We start from the raw sequence: 16,947 nt of genomic DNA, 5'->3' as shown, positions 1-16,947 counted from the left end.
GACAAGAACTTAGAATTATCTTTGACTCCTTTCTCTCATACCTCATTATCCAATCAGTGAGCAAGTGATGTTGCTTCTGCCTTCAAAATACATTAAAAAACTGACAACTTCTCGTTACCTCCACTGCTACTACTCTCTCCAAGTCACTTTTTGTCTGGATTACTGCAATCATCTTTTAATGGATTTCCCTGCTTATACAGTTGCCCCACTGCAGTTTTTTTCTCATCAGCTAAACAGAGCAGCAAAAGTGATCCAGTGAAAATACGAGTTTTTATTTCTTTACTAGGAACTCTCCAATGGCCTCTTATCTCAGGGTAGCCAGGAGGTAGTATATATTTGACACTGTTATCAATCTTACCTTTTCATATACTTCTAACCTCCAACTCCCACTTGTGCTCCAGCCACGGTAGATTTCTTTTATTTTCAAACATGCCAGGAATACTTGCACTTACTGGTGCTTCTGCCTAGAGTTCTCCACTCCCAGATAACTCCTTATGTCTTGACTCAAATATCACCTCCGTGAGCCTTTCCCAGATTACCCTATGTAAATTACACCCACCCACAATATCCCTATCACTCCCCCACCAAGGTTCAAATTTTTCTCTACAGTTTTTAATATCATCTAAGATATTGATATAACAAACTGTGTTAATTTATTGTGTTTAACTCAATCCATGAAAGATATACTGTACTAACTCCAGTATACCCAGTATCTAAAATAGTTCTTGGAACAAAAAATAATTAAAATAAAAAATAAAATAGTTCTTGGCATATAATATGCACTCAAAGAATGAACAGCAAACTATTTAAGTTTCCTAAAAGCTACATATCTTTTATATTAAGAATTTTAAAGTTTCCCAACTAGACAGTAGAGAAAATACTCAATTGTAAAATGTCTATTAATTTTAATATTCAATTGACCTAGAAATCAGTCAGTTCTACATTATTACTTTTTAATTGAGTCAAGCCACTTAATTAAATTCAGTCCAAATATGACACAACATGATAACTCATTTTCAGTAAAAGCTACAATCATCATTTGCCTTCTCCAAATATCCGTTCTCTCAGGTAGTCCATTTGAGCATCCCTTGTTGACAGTGCCATGGAGTTCCATTCGAAATGAGGGATCTGTAAAATAAGTACTGTAGTCTAAACAAAAGCTCGAAAGCAACAACAAAAAAGATCAGGGAAGGTTTCTAAGAATACTGAAAAGAGCTGTAAGACCCTAAGACGTTAGTTTACATAAGCATAGCCTTTGAACCCTTTTTGGAAGGTTGTCCTCCATGACAACAGCTGGAAGACCCTTCTCTGCCTCAAAGCTTTCATGCTCCTAGTTCCTACAATAGCAAGAATGGACGCTTTTTCCTATGTGACTGTCTTATATTTATACACTAGCCTTTTTCTCTTATAACTCCATCCATCTCCATAGAGTCTCTCTTCATTGTAAGATAAATATAAAAATCAAGAGATTGTCTAGAGACAATTTAAAAACTGATTTTTATTTGCTATTCTTCAAAAAAAATGGAGAGTATTCTATTTCAGAGATATTTTAATATAGCTCTTCTTAATATTAAAAAAAAGGTAAATCTATAACTTTCACCTTAAAAGAGGATACATGTAAAACCAATGTCTTGGGGTTTTTAGAGGCTGAATTATATAAGTATTTCATACCTGAATCACATGATAGCCCAAAATTTCCAAATGTCGTTTTTTCATAGCAGATTTTCCTTTTAAATGAGGGATGTTTCTACAAAATGCTCTTGAATCCAAAAATTCCAAAGCAATCCTATGTAAGAAAAATAAATATTTACTTCTGAAATTAAAGTGAGAAAATGAGTAATTAGAAACATTTCAGAAACAAGGGTGTATCCTTATGAACTAGAAAAGCCAACTGACTATACGAAGTTATTTTTATATTTAGTTATTAATGACAGGTAATCCTCTTCATTAGATTAAACCAAATTATAGTATCTACATGCTTTCATCTGTGTTTCTCTGTCCTGCATATATTTATTATTCACCTACCATGTGTAAGGTACTGTGAGAGACATAAAAATAAAAAAGACACAGCTTATAGTCAAACGTATTAAAAAGCAGAGACATCACTTCGCTGATAGGTCCATCTAGTCAAAGCTATGATCTTTCTAGCAGTCATGTACAGGTGTGAGAGTTGGACCATAAAGAAGGCTAAGTGCTGAAGAATTGATGCTTTTGATCTGTGGTGCTGAAGAAGACTCTTGAGAGTCCCTTGGACTGCAAAGAGATCCAACCAGTCCATCCTAAAGGAGATCAGTCCTGAATATTCACTGGAAGGACTGATGCTGAAGCTGAAGCTCCAGTACTTTGGCCACTTGATGCGAAGAGCTGACTCACTGGAAAAGACCCTGATACAGGGAAAGATTGAGAGCAGGAGGAGAAGAGGGTGACAGATGATGAGATAGATGGTTGGATGGCATCATCGACTCAATGGACATGAATTTGAGCAAACTCCAGGAGATAGTGTAGGACAGGGAAGCCTGCCATGCTGCAGCCCATGGGGTTGCAAAGAGTTAGACACAACTGAGCAACTGAACAACAAATAGTCAAACAAAGAACGTAAGATATACAGCATATAACTGTAATTCAGTGCAGGAAGCAGCTGTGTGCTTTTCAGAAAAGTATAGAGGCATAGGAGGTTCAAAGAAGAAGATACTATTTATTTCCAATGAAGACAATGGGAAGGTTAGTGCTTTAGAGACTGCTCAGCTTTGGAAAGTGAAGGATGGAGATTCAGGCAGAAAGCACAACAAAAGCAAGGGTATGTAGGTAGAATTTGTGACATATATGAGGGGTATATTCTACTATAAACAATCCTTGATAGTTGAGCTCATTAAGTTGTGTCAAATTTAGCATTTAGATAATCAAATCTGAAGCTAAAAGAAAGTTACTTTTCAGCTCCTGGTGGCAGTCTTGATCCAGCTATTTGAGTATTTGATTCCAAATGTGTTTTTGGCAGTTTTTCCAAAGTTGTATTATGGCTTCCATAAGGAATAGGGTTTCTCCTTTTATCCAAGATACACTCAAAGTCTATAAGGAAGCACAGGAACCAACAATATGAATCAGGTAAATTCTTATAGGTAAAATTTTAAGATATATCTTAAATATTTACACATGTATAAAAAGACACACACTCACAAACATGAAGAATGAGGTACCTCTCTAATTATCCTCTCTAATTATTCCATTTATTTATTTAGGCCACACCGTGTGGCATGCAAGATCTTAGTTCCCCTGCAGTGGAAGTGCAGAGTCTTAACCACTGGACTGCCAGGGAAGTCCCTATCCAACTTATTATATGATCTTTGAAGTCAGTCAATAAAAATCAACCAGCAAGTATTACCAAACTATTGGTTAGCATGAGGGCTATAATTAGCACTGCACTAAGCCAAATCACAGCTTCCTTGGTAGCTCAGATGGTAAAGCATCTGCCTGCAATCCGGGAGACTCAGGTTCGATCCCTAGGTTGGGAAGATCTCCTGGAAAAGGAAATGGCAACTCACTCTAGTATTCTTGCCTGGAAAATCCTATGGATGGAGGAGCCTTGTAGGCTACAGTCCATGGGGTCACAAAGAGTTGGACACGACTAAGCGACTTCACTTCAAGCCAAATCACATTAAGAAGTTTTATCTCAATCCCTTTAAATCTCTTGTTCACAGTCTAAGAAGCTAAACCAACTCATCAGAAAATTAGCAAAGACAAAGATCCAGGCAAGCATCCTGTCTTTCCTGTATGAACTGTATACCGGGTAACTAAACAGCTGACATAGGAAAGTTCTTTTTAGACATATTCTAGCTAATAAATGCAGAAGAAATGATAGATGCACAATATCACTACTTTGCTACCCCTGATGAATGATGCATTTAAGTAATAATTTAAATGGCTGCTAAAATCATTAGGTGACAAGCTGAGGAGCAAACTTCCTAATGGATGCACTGATGACCTACAAACACACTGATGAATCTTAATATAATAATAGTAAGACAACTAGAATTGTATGTCTTATGATAAGATGCAATAAGCACATACCACTTATGAAAGAGCTGGCAAAAAAAACCACCACTACTGTCCCCAAACTAACCTAGCTGACTAATCTAGTCAAACCTCTAGATCTAACTATTGGTTTACAGGAAAAATGGGGGATGCAGGAACATGTTGAATGACATCACAGAACTGCAACTGGAAAAGTTCAAAATATGAAAAAACAAATAACTTATTTTCAATAAATAAATTGTAAGGGGAAAAAAGACAGAAAGGTAGAACTTAAAAAGACAGATCACCCAAAGGTAAAATTTGGATTCCAATTTTAACAAACAGTAAGATACAACATATACAAGATAATGGAGATACTTAAATGTTGATAAGCAATATAATATTAAGAAATTATTGTGAACAGTTGTAGAGATGAAAATGATGGCACTATGGTTATATATCCTTTTAGATATACATTCTGAAATGATATATTATCTGTGATTTGTTTGGAAAGGATCAGGTGGGATTCTGGTTAGTGAGTATCGATCATTTTTAATGCTGGATGAGGGTTCATTATACTATTCTATTTTTGTATATATATGAAATTTTTCCCATAATAAAAACAATGATAAAAGTATTTAAACCAAGAAAAACAGAAAAATAAAAAAAGAAACAAGGAATGAAAAAGAAGACTGGATTTAATTACCTATTCTTAAGGGAAACTGAGGCACTGAAGCATCTTCAAGTTAATTATGAAACATGAAATATACTTTTCTCATTTTTAAGAGAATGAATTCTGGAGCTAGAATGCATAAGTCATTCTGGCTTTGCCATTTGCCACCTATATAACCTTGGGCAAACAATGTCTCTGGGCCTCAGTTTCCTCATCTATAAAAATATAGTATTTGTAAAACTTAAGGGGATATAATAAGCTTATTATATATAAAGTACTTAAGGGCTTGCCTGGTAGCTTAGCGGTAAAGAATCTGCCTGCCAACGCAGGAGACATTGGTTCGATCCCTGGTGTGGGAAGATCCCACATGCAACAGAGCAACTAAACCCATGCACCCCAGTTACTAAGAACACAACTAAACCCATGCACCCCAGTTACTAAGAATACAACTAAACCCATGCACCCCAGTTACTAAGAACACAACTAAACCCATGCACCTCAGTTACTAAGCCCACGCGTTCTTAGAGCCTGTGCTCACAACAAGAGAAGCCACTGTGATAAGAAGCGCACACACTGCAACTAGAGAGTAGCCACGCTCAGCACAGTCAGAGAAAAGCCCGTGCAGCAACAAAGACCCAGGAAGCCAAAAATAAATAAACAAAGTTTTAAAATAAATAAAATGATTAAATGATGTCTCACATGATAATCAATATGTGAGTGTATCACTTACTATTAGTGTTGTTATATGAAATTATAGCATTGTTTGAGAGATGCACAGAGCAGCAAAAAACCTTAGTAAACTATAGCATGCTCATTCAATGAAATACATACAGTTACTAAAAATAATGTTGTATATTTGCTGACATAGAAAAAATATTCACAATATATAAACAAAGTTGGGCTTCCCTGTGGCTCAGCTGGTAAAGAATCTGCCTGCAATGAATGAGAGCTGGGCTTGATCCCCGGGTTGGGAAGATCCCCTGGAGAAGGGAAAGGCTACCCATTCCAGTATTCTGACCTGGAGAATTCCATGGACTACTACTACAGTCCATGGGGTCACAGTAAGACACAACTGAGCGACTGTCACTTTCACTTCACTTTTAAAGTTACATACTATAAAAAGTCATTTTGGTTTTAAAAATTCAGAATTTTTTAAGATACATATTGCTTGTACACATGAACTCCTTGTAAAATTTAGAAAGAAAACAAATGTCATTAAAAATGAAAAAAAACAGCCAGAAAGAGAAAAACAGACATCAAAAGTAAACAGTGGTTGTATCATGGGTGGTTTTCCTTTTTTAGGTTATCTGTCCCTTCTCTATAAGCATGTGTTATGTATCATATAAGTAAGTGTTTTCTTCCCAATCTTAGTACCATTGTACTAAGTGGTACTAAATGGTAATCATACCATTGTATGAAATGGTACTAAATGGTAATCATACAATTGTATTCATTATACCATATCTTTATATACAAATATTACCAATTAAATCTTATTTTTAATGACATATATATTTTCACATAAAAATAAGCTACTTGACAACATAAGGTATTAATACAAATATGAGCTGGCAATACAATGGGCTTGGGACATAATAATCTCAGTTTCCTGTTCAGTTCAGTTCAGTTCAGTCACTCAGTCATGTCCGACTCTTTGCAACCCCATGAATTGCAGCACATCACGCCTCCCTGTCTATCCCCAACTCCCGGAGTCCACTCAAACCCATGTCCATTGTGTTGGTGATGCCATCCAACACTCTCATCCTCTGTTGTCCCTTCCACCTCCTCCCCTCAATCTTGCCCAGCATCAGGGTCTTTTCAAATGAGTCAGCTCTCTGCATCAGGTGGCCAAAGTATTGGAGTTCAGCTTCAACATCAGTCCTTCCAACAAACATCCAGGACTGATCTCCTTTAGGATGGACTGGTTGGATCTCCTTGCAGTCCAAGGGACTCTTAAGAGTCTTCTCCAACACCACAGTTCAAGAGCATCAATTCTTCGGCACTCAGCTTTATTTATAGGCCAACTCTTACATCCGTACATGACTACTGGAAAAACCATTGCCTTGACTAGATGGACCTTTGTTGGCAAAGTAATGTCTCTGCTTTTTAATATGCTATCTAGGTTGGTCATAACTTTCCTTCCAAGGAGTAAGTGTCTTTTAATTTCGTGGCTGCAATCACTATCTGCAGTGATTCTGGAGCCCAGAAAAATAAAGTCAGCCACTGTTTCCACTGTTTCCCCTTCTATTTCCCATGAAGTGCTGGGACCAGATGCCACTTCGTTTTCTGAATGTTGAGCTTTAAGCCAACTTTTTCACTCTCCTCTTTCACTTTCATCAAGAGGCTCCTTAGTTCTTCTTCACTTTCTGCCATAAGGGTGGTGTCATCTTCCTATATGAGGTTATTGATATTTCTCCTGGCAATCTTGATTCTAGCTTCTGCTTCCTCCAGCCCAGATCAAACCTATGCTCCCTACAAGTGGAAGCACAAAGTTCTAACCACTGGACTACCAGGGAATTCTCTGAAAATCTTCAAGATAATGAAATAACTTTTTTAAAGTTTTAAAATTCCAATTGATGAGATGATTCTATTTAGTCTGATTTCCTGAAAATTGTTAATAACCTATGAAAGACTTACCTATTGTGTAGTAATAAGGTGTAAGAACAGAGGCTTTCACAAAATTGATTCCTCCCAGTACCTCTGCTAACATTTTATAAATCTGCTGTTGTGCTCCATTCATGCTGCCAAAATCTTCATGATATAAAAACAGTTAGCTCACTTAAAATAATCAGTTTTTGAACAAAAATCATTTCACATCTATAAACTAAAAAATAAAAATTAATATTTCCAACAAGAGCCTTGCTGTATTAATAATACCATATGCAATGACATTAAATTCAATATAAGCTCTTTGGCTCTCTCCCAAAAGAGGTTTAGTGTCCTAAATATTAAGAAATTTTTACAACACAAATTTCATCTACAAAATGTTTCCATTAAACAAGTTATGGCACTTTGGAATTCTGGTGTCATGATAGGTTAAACAATAAAAACAGTGCACTACCTAATAATGTGCTTTAGAATTAAACTTTACTTTCTGACCCAAAGAAAACTCAAACCTTTATTATAGTGTTGTTGACAGAAGCGGTCATGAAACCACGGAATCTGATATTCAGGACATTCCAAGCAGACTGCTCTATTTAATTCCATAAGACGAAATTGGACCTTCATATTTAGAGATGAACATAAAACTGAAATTTTTAAAATACATTAACAGACTTTGAACTCAGCAAAGACAATTCATTTTTCACATTCATTTATCCCATTAATGACTGTAACTTTTCTTTTCATATTATAAAATCATTTCATTTGTATATATATGTTCTATATTTTTAAATTATTACACTCAATGGGATCATTAGGACCAACATCTATGTTGTTCTCCCTAATTATGAATGTTAAAACCATATTTAAAAAAATACTGCCAAAGAATATTCATTGACCTAATATTCCACATTTAGCAACTTATCCTAAGGAAACAAAGATGAGGACAATGCCAGATTCTACAAACAAAAAACAAACAATGACATCAAAAAAATATATAATGGCATGGAAAATCTTTCAAAATATAGTTCAATGATAAAAGGCAACAGACAAAGTGAATATATATATAATTCAAATTTTGTCTTAAAACATATAGATATATCAACGTATATATATGAAGGCAGGAGACATAAAAGAAACATTCTAAAATATTAAAAGTGGTAGTTTCACTTGGTGGTAAGATTATGAATAATCTTTCATTTTCTATTTCATACTGTTCTATATTCTACAATAGTAAAGAGAAAAAAATCAGTATGAACATTTAAATGCTTTAAGTAGGTAGGCAGAGCTGAAACTTGGATTTAAATATAAGTCATAATGTAGTAAATTAAATTGTTGATACATACGTTCAAGTTGAGAATCTAATCTGGCTAAGAATTTGATGTTAAAAATTGCCTTCAATAGATCTTCTGGAAAATACTGAAGCGTGGCCAAAGAGTAACCAAGAAACACTAACACAAGAGGATCCAATACACCTACAACAAAATTAAGAAAAAAAAATTAAAATGTACAGCTGCTTCACATACATGTAAATACATACTTTATTCAGTAAAACCAGGTTTTTAAAAAATGATACGAACACAACCTTGACAAAATTAACCTATAGTGTCACAGGTAAGTATGGTAGTAAAGTGGTTACTTTTGGGTGGAGGAAGAACAGAAAAGAAAGCCAGGAAGGTTACCATGCTCTTGATAATATTCTATTTTTTTGATCTGGGTACTGATTTCTTACATGATTCAATTTCTATAAATCCACATACACTATGTATATATGTGTGTGTGTGTGTGTGTATATACAATACATGTATATATATATAAATGATGTATAAACATGTCTGCATTATTATTATACTTCCAATAAAAGTCTTTAAATTGCCTTGAAAAGAGAAAGACTGGAAACAAAAGGTCATACTACCAAGCCATCAGCCACTGCAACCACCTACAATGGTGCACCCAGAGGGGAATTCAGAAACACAGGACACTGGCCCTAGGTAGTTAAGATTCATATCAAAGGAAAAATTTCAGTGAGCCCAGGCTCTTGTATTTTACCACACATAGAAAAGCACAAAAATCATTAACTTGAGATGTCTGTTTCTGTGACTAATAATAACTTTTGATGTTCAAGTACACGTGTTTGTTTTTGGTTTTGTTTTTCAATAAAAACTCCTATATATAATGGGGGGGAAAAAAAGGAAACAAAAAGGTCAGTAAAGTATGTAAAAGTAAGAAAGGCCACCATTCTCTATATACTGATGATAATAGTGCTCAGCCTGTGTGGGGAATCATTCTAAGCACTTTACAAATACTACCTCATTTAAAACCTCATTTTAGTGTACAATAGGAATGATTATTATCTCCACTTTATAAACCAAGTGTACTGAAGCACAGAGAAGTTTAATGTCGTGCCTCAGCATGATTGGCTAGTGGAGGGTGAGATTTAACTTGGGAGAGTCCAGCTCTGGAGTCTGAACTGCTGTGCTATGCTGCTTTCTAGGGTTCTCAGACCCCCAGGCGGAGGACAGACACGTATGAAGATCAGGTCTCATCTAGCACCTCTTCCCTGATAGGTCAGCCAGCACCACACTGTGCATCCCAGAGTACAAGGCTTGTAGTTATTTACCTGATTTGCTTCATCCAAGAGGAATTTCCTTTCTCTCTTTCTTTTTAATTTTTTATTGGAGTATAGTTGATTTACAATGTTGTGTTAGTTTCTGAGGTACAGCACAGTGATTCAGTTATATATATATATATTTTTTTAAAAAGAGAACATATACATATATTCTCTTCTTTCATACTCTTTTCCATTATAGTTTATTACAAGACACTGAATACAGTTCCCTGTGCTATATGGTAGGAACTTGTTTATATACTTTATTTATAGTAGTTTTTATCCACTAATCCTAATCTCCTAATTTATACCTCCCATCCCTTTCCCCTTTGGTAACCAACTGTAAGTTTGTTTTCTATGTCATGACTCTGTTCCTGTTTTGTCAATATGTTCATTTGTATGATACTTTAGATTACCCATATAAGTGATATCACATGGTGATATCTGTTTTGATATTTGTCTTTGATATTGCTATTTGTCTTTCTCTGCCAAAAGACATTTCTGATGAGAGGGAAGAGATCACCTAAAATGCACCTTCAGCAGCAAATGTTCTTTCAAATGACAAAAAACAGATGTTAAATCTTCCAACTGTTTTGCTGAGTTTATTTAATAAAGCAAGATCAAGTCACAAACAAGGTTACGTGATGATCTCTACCAGCAAAACTGATCTGTCAAAACTAATGTTTGTTTAAAATAAAGAAAAGTATCATTCCATAAATTACTTAAAATTCTGCTTTAGGTCTCTAAGAATTTTGCAATCATTTTCACAGTAAAGTCTTCAAAAATCAAAGCTGTACTTCTCAAACTCTCATCTCTTATATCCCTTATTTGAAGAAAAAAAAAAAAAAAAAAGAATGTACTTTCATTTCCTTCTGGTTGTTGACACACAACTGAACAACCAAGAAAGCATATGCAAAGTCTCACCTTTCAGTTTCAAGTCTCATCTTTCTATGAATAGTTCTATTACTAAAAGGGGAGTATATATGAATGCCACACATGCATACCTCTGTACATGAATAAACACACGCATGTCACAGTCGCATTTTACTTGTCTATTAGAGACACAAAAATAGGTCAGATACTATCTGGCACAAAGATCCTACGAAAAATGTACCAAAGTCCATGAACATCTTACTGAAGTCATTAATATATTTATACTGTCTCACACAGACTAACTAGAGGTCTATAAGCCTAGAGAAACATACCATAAAATAGAGCCTAACATCTTATGCTGGACACAGAAGCTCTCAGTTAAGTATTTGTTGCTTGGATAACAGAATGAGTATTTCTTACTCTCCAGGCACAGCAAAAAGTTCTGAGGAAAGCCAGTTTCTTCTCCTATCAACTTGGTCTCCCTCATTCCATTCCTGCCACACTGAATCTGCTGTTCCGAAAAAGAAATCAAGCATGTTCTCACCTCATGGCCCTTTGCACTTGCTTTTCTTTATCCTGGGATGCTCCTCTCCAACTTTGGGCATGGGTCACTCCCTCACTTCATTCAATCCACGGTCAATGATATCTCCTTACTCCACCTGGCCCGCCTCACTATCCTCCATCCTACATACCTGCCCTGCTCTAGTACTGGTAGATTCTTATCACCATTTGAGCTTATGAACTTGCTGATTATGTACAGCAGTTTCACCCCGCCAGAAAGTAAACTCAATGGTGGTAAAGTCTATCTGGTTTTTACTCTCTCCTATATCTCCAGCGACTAACGACCACCTGACAGTAAGTACTTGGTGAATACTGACTGGAAAAGCAGTAACTACTGAGCCAGACATTTCACCTCTAAAACTCTCACATTATCCTGACATGCAAGAAGTATGAGTCTGAGAAGAGAAGCCCCATAAAGCCTTTTTCTTTAAGGTCAAATAGAAACAAATAGAATTCAGGACCAAAATAAATGAAAAGAAAAAAATAATTTCCTGTCTTTGCTGTCCTCACATACTGCTTCTGCTAAGGCCAGTAGTAGGAAGGAATATTTCTATTCCACCTTTTTTCTGGTACTAAAACACTATTTAGACTTTTTAAGAAGTTAGAAGTTAAGTCGCTCAGTTGTGTCTGACTCTTTGTGACCCCATGGACTGTAGCCCACCAGGCTCCTCCATCCATGGGCTTCTCCAGACAAGAATACTGGAGTGGGTTGCCATTTCCTTCTCCAGGGGATCTTCCCAACCCAGGGATCGAACCCAGGTCTCCTGTATTAGAGGCAGATGGTTTAACCTCTGAGCCACCAGGGACGAGACATAATAATCAGCACCAGAGCAACAACCTTTCTGACAATTAATAAATATCTATAAAGGACCTTAAGAAATATTTGTTTTCTATTTTAAAAAAACCAAAACTATTAAAATTGACAAAAACAATCAAATGTTATATGTCTCCAGAAATGATACAAATATCAGATATACAGCTCCACATACAAAACATTTTTTGCTGAAAATGTTTACTCTGAATCTAACCAAGCATCTATAACTAACTTCCAGTTTACTAGGGATACAGGTGATGGAGGAGCAAGTTAAAAGAAAGCACTCAAACAAATCCAGAATGTGGCACAACCCATAATAAATGGCCAATCCCTTTTAGAAAAAAAAAAAGTCAAGAGAAAAAAAGATAGGGAGAAAGTGATGTAGCCCAACATTAGTTTCTTTAAAAAATTTATCAAAGAAAATTTGGTGACAATTGGGAAATTTTTATTATGGATTGAGTAGGCAGTAGCTTCCCAGTTGGCTTAGAAGGTAAAGAACCTTCCCACAATGCAGCAGATGTAGGAGATGTGGGTTTGATCCCTGGGTTGGGAAGATCCCCTGGAGAAGGGAATGGCTACCCACTCCAGTATTCTTGCCTGGAGAATTCCATGGACAGCAGGCTATGGGGTCACAAAGAGTTGGACATAGCTGAGTGACTAATACTAGGTAGTAAGTGGTACTTGTTCATTTTCTTAAGTGTGATACTGGCATTGTGTTTACATAGGAGAATGTCCTTATAACCTGAAGTATTTAGGGCTGGCATTTCCAGTGGTTCATCATATACACAAAACCACACACACACAAACACACAGAGCAAATCTGGCAAAATGTTAGAGAGATAACCTACTGGAATGAGTGAACCTTGTTTGGATCCTGTGTCCAAAATAATCACTGTAAATAAGGTATTTTGGGAATAACGAGGAAGACTTAAAAATAGATTGTATATTATATATTGTTGTTGTTTAGGCTCTAAGTCATGTCTGACTCTTTTGCAACCCTATAGATAGTAGCCCTCCAGGCTCCTCTGTCCATGGGATTTCCCAGGCAAGAATATTGGGATGGGTTGCCATTTCCTTCTCCAGAGGATCTTCCAATCCAAGGATCTTCCGACCCTGTCTCCTGCATTGCGGGCAGATTCTTTACTGATTGAGCTATCAGGGAAGCCCTATATTATATATCAGGAGACAATTAATTTTCTCTATGTGGTAACAGTATTGTGGTGACTTAGGAGATCATTATTCTTAAAAGGTGTATGTCTAACAATTAAATGTAAAGAGTCACATTGCCTACAACTTACTTTGAAATGGCATAGAAAAAATGAGAGCAAGAGAAACGATAAAGCAAATATGATAAAATGTGAACAATTACTGAATCTACCTAGTGAGTTCACAAGTGCTACTTGTTCAAGTCTCTATTTTCTAATGCAAGTTTGACATTTATCATAATAAAAAAGTTTTTAAAAATGGATCCAAAACATTTTTTTGAAGGTATAAAACTCATGGATATTTTTGTTATCCTTTAAAAAACAGTATGTCTTAAGAGTAGCAGCAATAGTATTCTCCAACCTCCTCATCCATGTAGGACTAAACAATATACCTACTTAAGTAAGAATTAAGGTGTTGAATGCAAGTTCCAAAAAATTCATCCCATTGAGGTGGATCATAGTTCAGGGTGCTGAATGGAAGAATAATAGCAAGAATTGCAAAAGGATGAATCTGTAAAAAATAGAACAAAAAAATTACTGTTTAAACCTCAGCAAAACAAAACAAAATTTAGCCTAATTATTATCCTAAGTAGAACTCTTTATCAAACAAGCCTATAGTTAAATGAACATGCCCACAGTTAAATGACACATGTATCACTGTTAATAAGTTCTCTATCTGGCTATAATCTATTTAATTCCATCACTAATCTCTAGTAACTAAATATTAATGTAGGAAAAATAAATCAGATAAGTTACAAATTGATTTTATAAGTATAAAATTCTGTTCCAGAATTCCTTAGTCGTTGAAATGACAAGACAGTATCACTAATTTCCATGATATAAGTGCATTTTATAGACTCTTCATATAACAAGAATGCTTCCTAATTTATAATAATAATCAGACTTCATTTTTCTTTCATTCTTTTTTTAAAGTTCATTCATCCAATACTTAATAAACAGCAGGCACTATGCTAGGCAAAAAGATAGACTTTAATTTTCACTTATTAGAAATACTGTCTTCTAAGTAAAAACCATATTCTGATATATATAACTGATTTTGTAAGCAACTGTTTTCTCACATAATTCAAAAAGCATCACTGGGGCTTCCCTGGTGGCTCTGCGGTAAAGAATTCTGCCAAAGCAGGAGACACGGGTTCCATCCCTGGTCTGGGAAGATCCCACATGCCATGGAAAAACTAAGCCCATGTGCCACAACTCCAGAGCTTGGGCTCCCAGCAACAACAGAAGCCACTGCAATGGGAAGCCCATGCATTGCAACTAGAGAGTAGCCCCTAACTGGAGAAAAGCCCATGAAGCCACTAAGACCCAGCACAGCCAAAAGCAAATTAATTAATTTAAAAAACAAACAAACAGCATTTTACAAGTTCCAGAAATAAAACTGCAAGAAGACACACTGACAATTGCACAGCCAAAAGTAAATAAATTTAAAAAACAAACAAACAGCATTTTACAAGTTTCAGAAATTAAACTGTAGGAAGACACACTGACAATTCAATTATTCTAAAGTCCGTGAAGACCTACAATTTTCTCAGTTTTCACCTTTATCTTACTCTTTTGAATAGTTTTAAATAGTAAAAGTATCACAGGATTATAGAATATAAGAAAAAGAAAGCAAAAATCATACATCTCCATTATCCTAACACAACTATTATTATTTAACCAGAAACTAGAGCTTAAGTTTTAAACTTCAAATTCCAATCAAGCTCTTCAAGCACTTATTATAAACATTTATGCTTCTAGAAGTCGACAATAATATGCAACATTTCAATTTCACCTTTTCAATCTGTTGAAGGACCACTGAGGCTATCTTATCAAGTAGTGAAGTACTGAGGTAGTTGGTTCTAGAAATGAAAGATGCAATCCCTGCAACATTGATGTAATTAATTTCATCCATCAAACGCTGTAAGGTAACAACTGTTTCTTCAAGAAGTGAATCAGCAAACCAGTCTCCTTTTAAAGATTTAACTTCTTTCCATAACAGATTCAAACTTTTACATTCTTGTAGTCTCTGATGACCATAGTGATCTAATTTTTGAAGTACTTTCAACTGTTTCCCAGGAATATTATCCAGATACATGTGATCATACTGAATACATCTTAAAACAGATGCTGCAAAAATATTCAGGTCATGTAGGTCACACTGTGGCAAAACTGCTTCAATCTGAGACATCCTCACTTCGTCCAGATGAGCAGAAAGAAGCATCGAAAGAGCATAGACCAGGATGGAAATCTCACTAGGTATGACACTGACTTTCAAATAACTATAAAGAAAGAAGGAAAAATAAAAAGAACAGAATGAATCTATCAGCAACAAAACTTAGTTATAAGAATTAAAACGTGAATATATAATTATTACTACACTTAATAGGTGTGGCAGTTTTAAAATATAATTTGAAAAGGGTTAGGGGCTTCCCTGGTGCTCAGTGGTAAAGAATCCGCCTGCCAGTGCAGGAGATGAGTTCGATCCTTAGTCCAGAAGACCCCACAAGCCTGGATCAACTAAGTCTGTGTGCTACAACTACTGAGCCTGTGCTCTAGAGCCCGGGAGCCTCAACTGCTGAGCCCACATGCTGCAAGTACGAAAGCCCTTGCACCCTGAAAGCCCACGCTCCACAACAAGAGAGCCACAGCAGTGAGAAGCCCATGTACCACAACTAGAGTAGCCCCTGCTTGCCACAACTAGAGAAAAGCCTGCACAGCAGCCAAGACCCGGTACAGCTAAAAATAAATAAATAAAAATAAATAAATAAAAGGGTTAGATAAATTCAAAGATGACAAGTTTCCCTTACCAAGGGAAGTCAAGGGAAGCTGTAAGATGTTCTAAAGCATATCCTCATTTTTTAATGCAAAAATAAAACCATAGTCCCTGACAAACAAAAGGTCGACGTTAAAACAATGTCTGCAGAGCTGTTGCGAGAGACAGAATTTGGACTGAATTTCTGGATGTGACCTGTCAAAAGCTGGTATGATCTAGAACAGGCAAAGAGTAACCACTCAATAACAGTGATCCCCTTCTTCTGCAACATAAGAAGCCCAACCTTTAAAAAAAAAAAGACAAAAAAGACAAACACAGAGCATACAATCCCTTCTCTACTCCTTCTTTCCCAAATCCCTATGCTTAGAGACCCACCACCAGGACAGCAGTTGCTAAAATACAAATTAAAAACTGGGAGCTTTTAAAGCATCTTTTAAGTTTAGAAGTACTGGAAGAGATGATCAAATATAAATTAAAAGAAAACTGATTGACTTTTAAACAGATTAAGTTAGCATATTAAAATAATGATGATATTCAAGGCTAGCAAGGGTATATTGATACAGACTTTCTCATTCACTAATAGTAAATTTAAAAAGTTGGTGCAACCTTTCTGGAAAGTAATTTAGCAGTATAGCTTAAGAACTTTAAAAGTAATTACATCATTTGACATGATCAATCTTAGTCTAGTAAACTAGCCTAAGAAAATAATGTAAAATGAAGGCAAAGATTTTATGTTACATTATTCATCATATTTTTTTTATGTGGCTAAAATTTGAAAACAGTCTACACACCCAGGAAGGGGAATAGTTAAGGTAATTATGATACAGT

The 16,947-nt window shown here is 35.7% G+C and overlaps 1 protein-coding gene across 1 annotated transcript in view; it reads right to left on the bottom strand.

Annotated features, from left to right (window-relative positions):
- Positions 1-980: 980 nt before the first annotated feature.
- FASTKD1 (FAST kinase domains 1) overlaps positions 981-16,947 on the bottom strand; it is a 34,721-nt gene continuing 18,754 nt past the window's right edge. Inside the window, exons 8-15 of the mRNA XM_068968236.1 lie at positions 15,139-15,625; positions 13,740-13,854; positions 8,629-8,757; positions 7,798-7,929; positions 7,319-7,432; positions 2,928-3,066; positions 1,672-1,786; positions 981-1,128 (exon numbers count right to left, since the gene is read on the bottom strand). Of these exons, the coding sequence (XP_068824337.1) occupies positions 1,036-1,128; positions 1,672-1,786; positions 2,928-3,066; positions 7,319-7,432; positions 7,798-7,929; positions 8,629-8,757; positions 13,740-13,854; positions 15,139-15,625 (1,324 nt within the window). The 3' untranslated portion in view covers positions 981-1,035. The remainder of the gene's footprint in view (positions 1,129-1,671; positions 1,787-2,927; positions 3,067-7,318; positions 7,433-7,797; positions 7,930-8,628; positions 8,758-13,739; positions 13,855-15,138; positions 15,626-16,947) is intronic.

The sequence above is a fragment of the Capricornis sumatraensis genome, chromosome 3 (genome assembly GCF_032405125.1).
Source record: "Capricornis sumatraensis isolate serow.1 chromosome 3, serow.2, whole genome shotgun sequence".
In the NCBI taxonomy this organism is placed as follows: domain Eukaryota; kingdom Metazoa; phylum Chordata; class Mammalia; order Artiodactyla; family Bovidae; genus Capricornis; species Capricornis sumatraensis.
The sequence above is the reverse complement of the archived record's forward strand: the minus strand, read 5'-3'. Positions and strand labels throughout refer to the sequence as shown.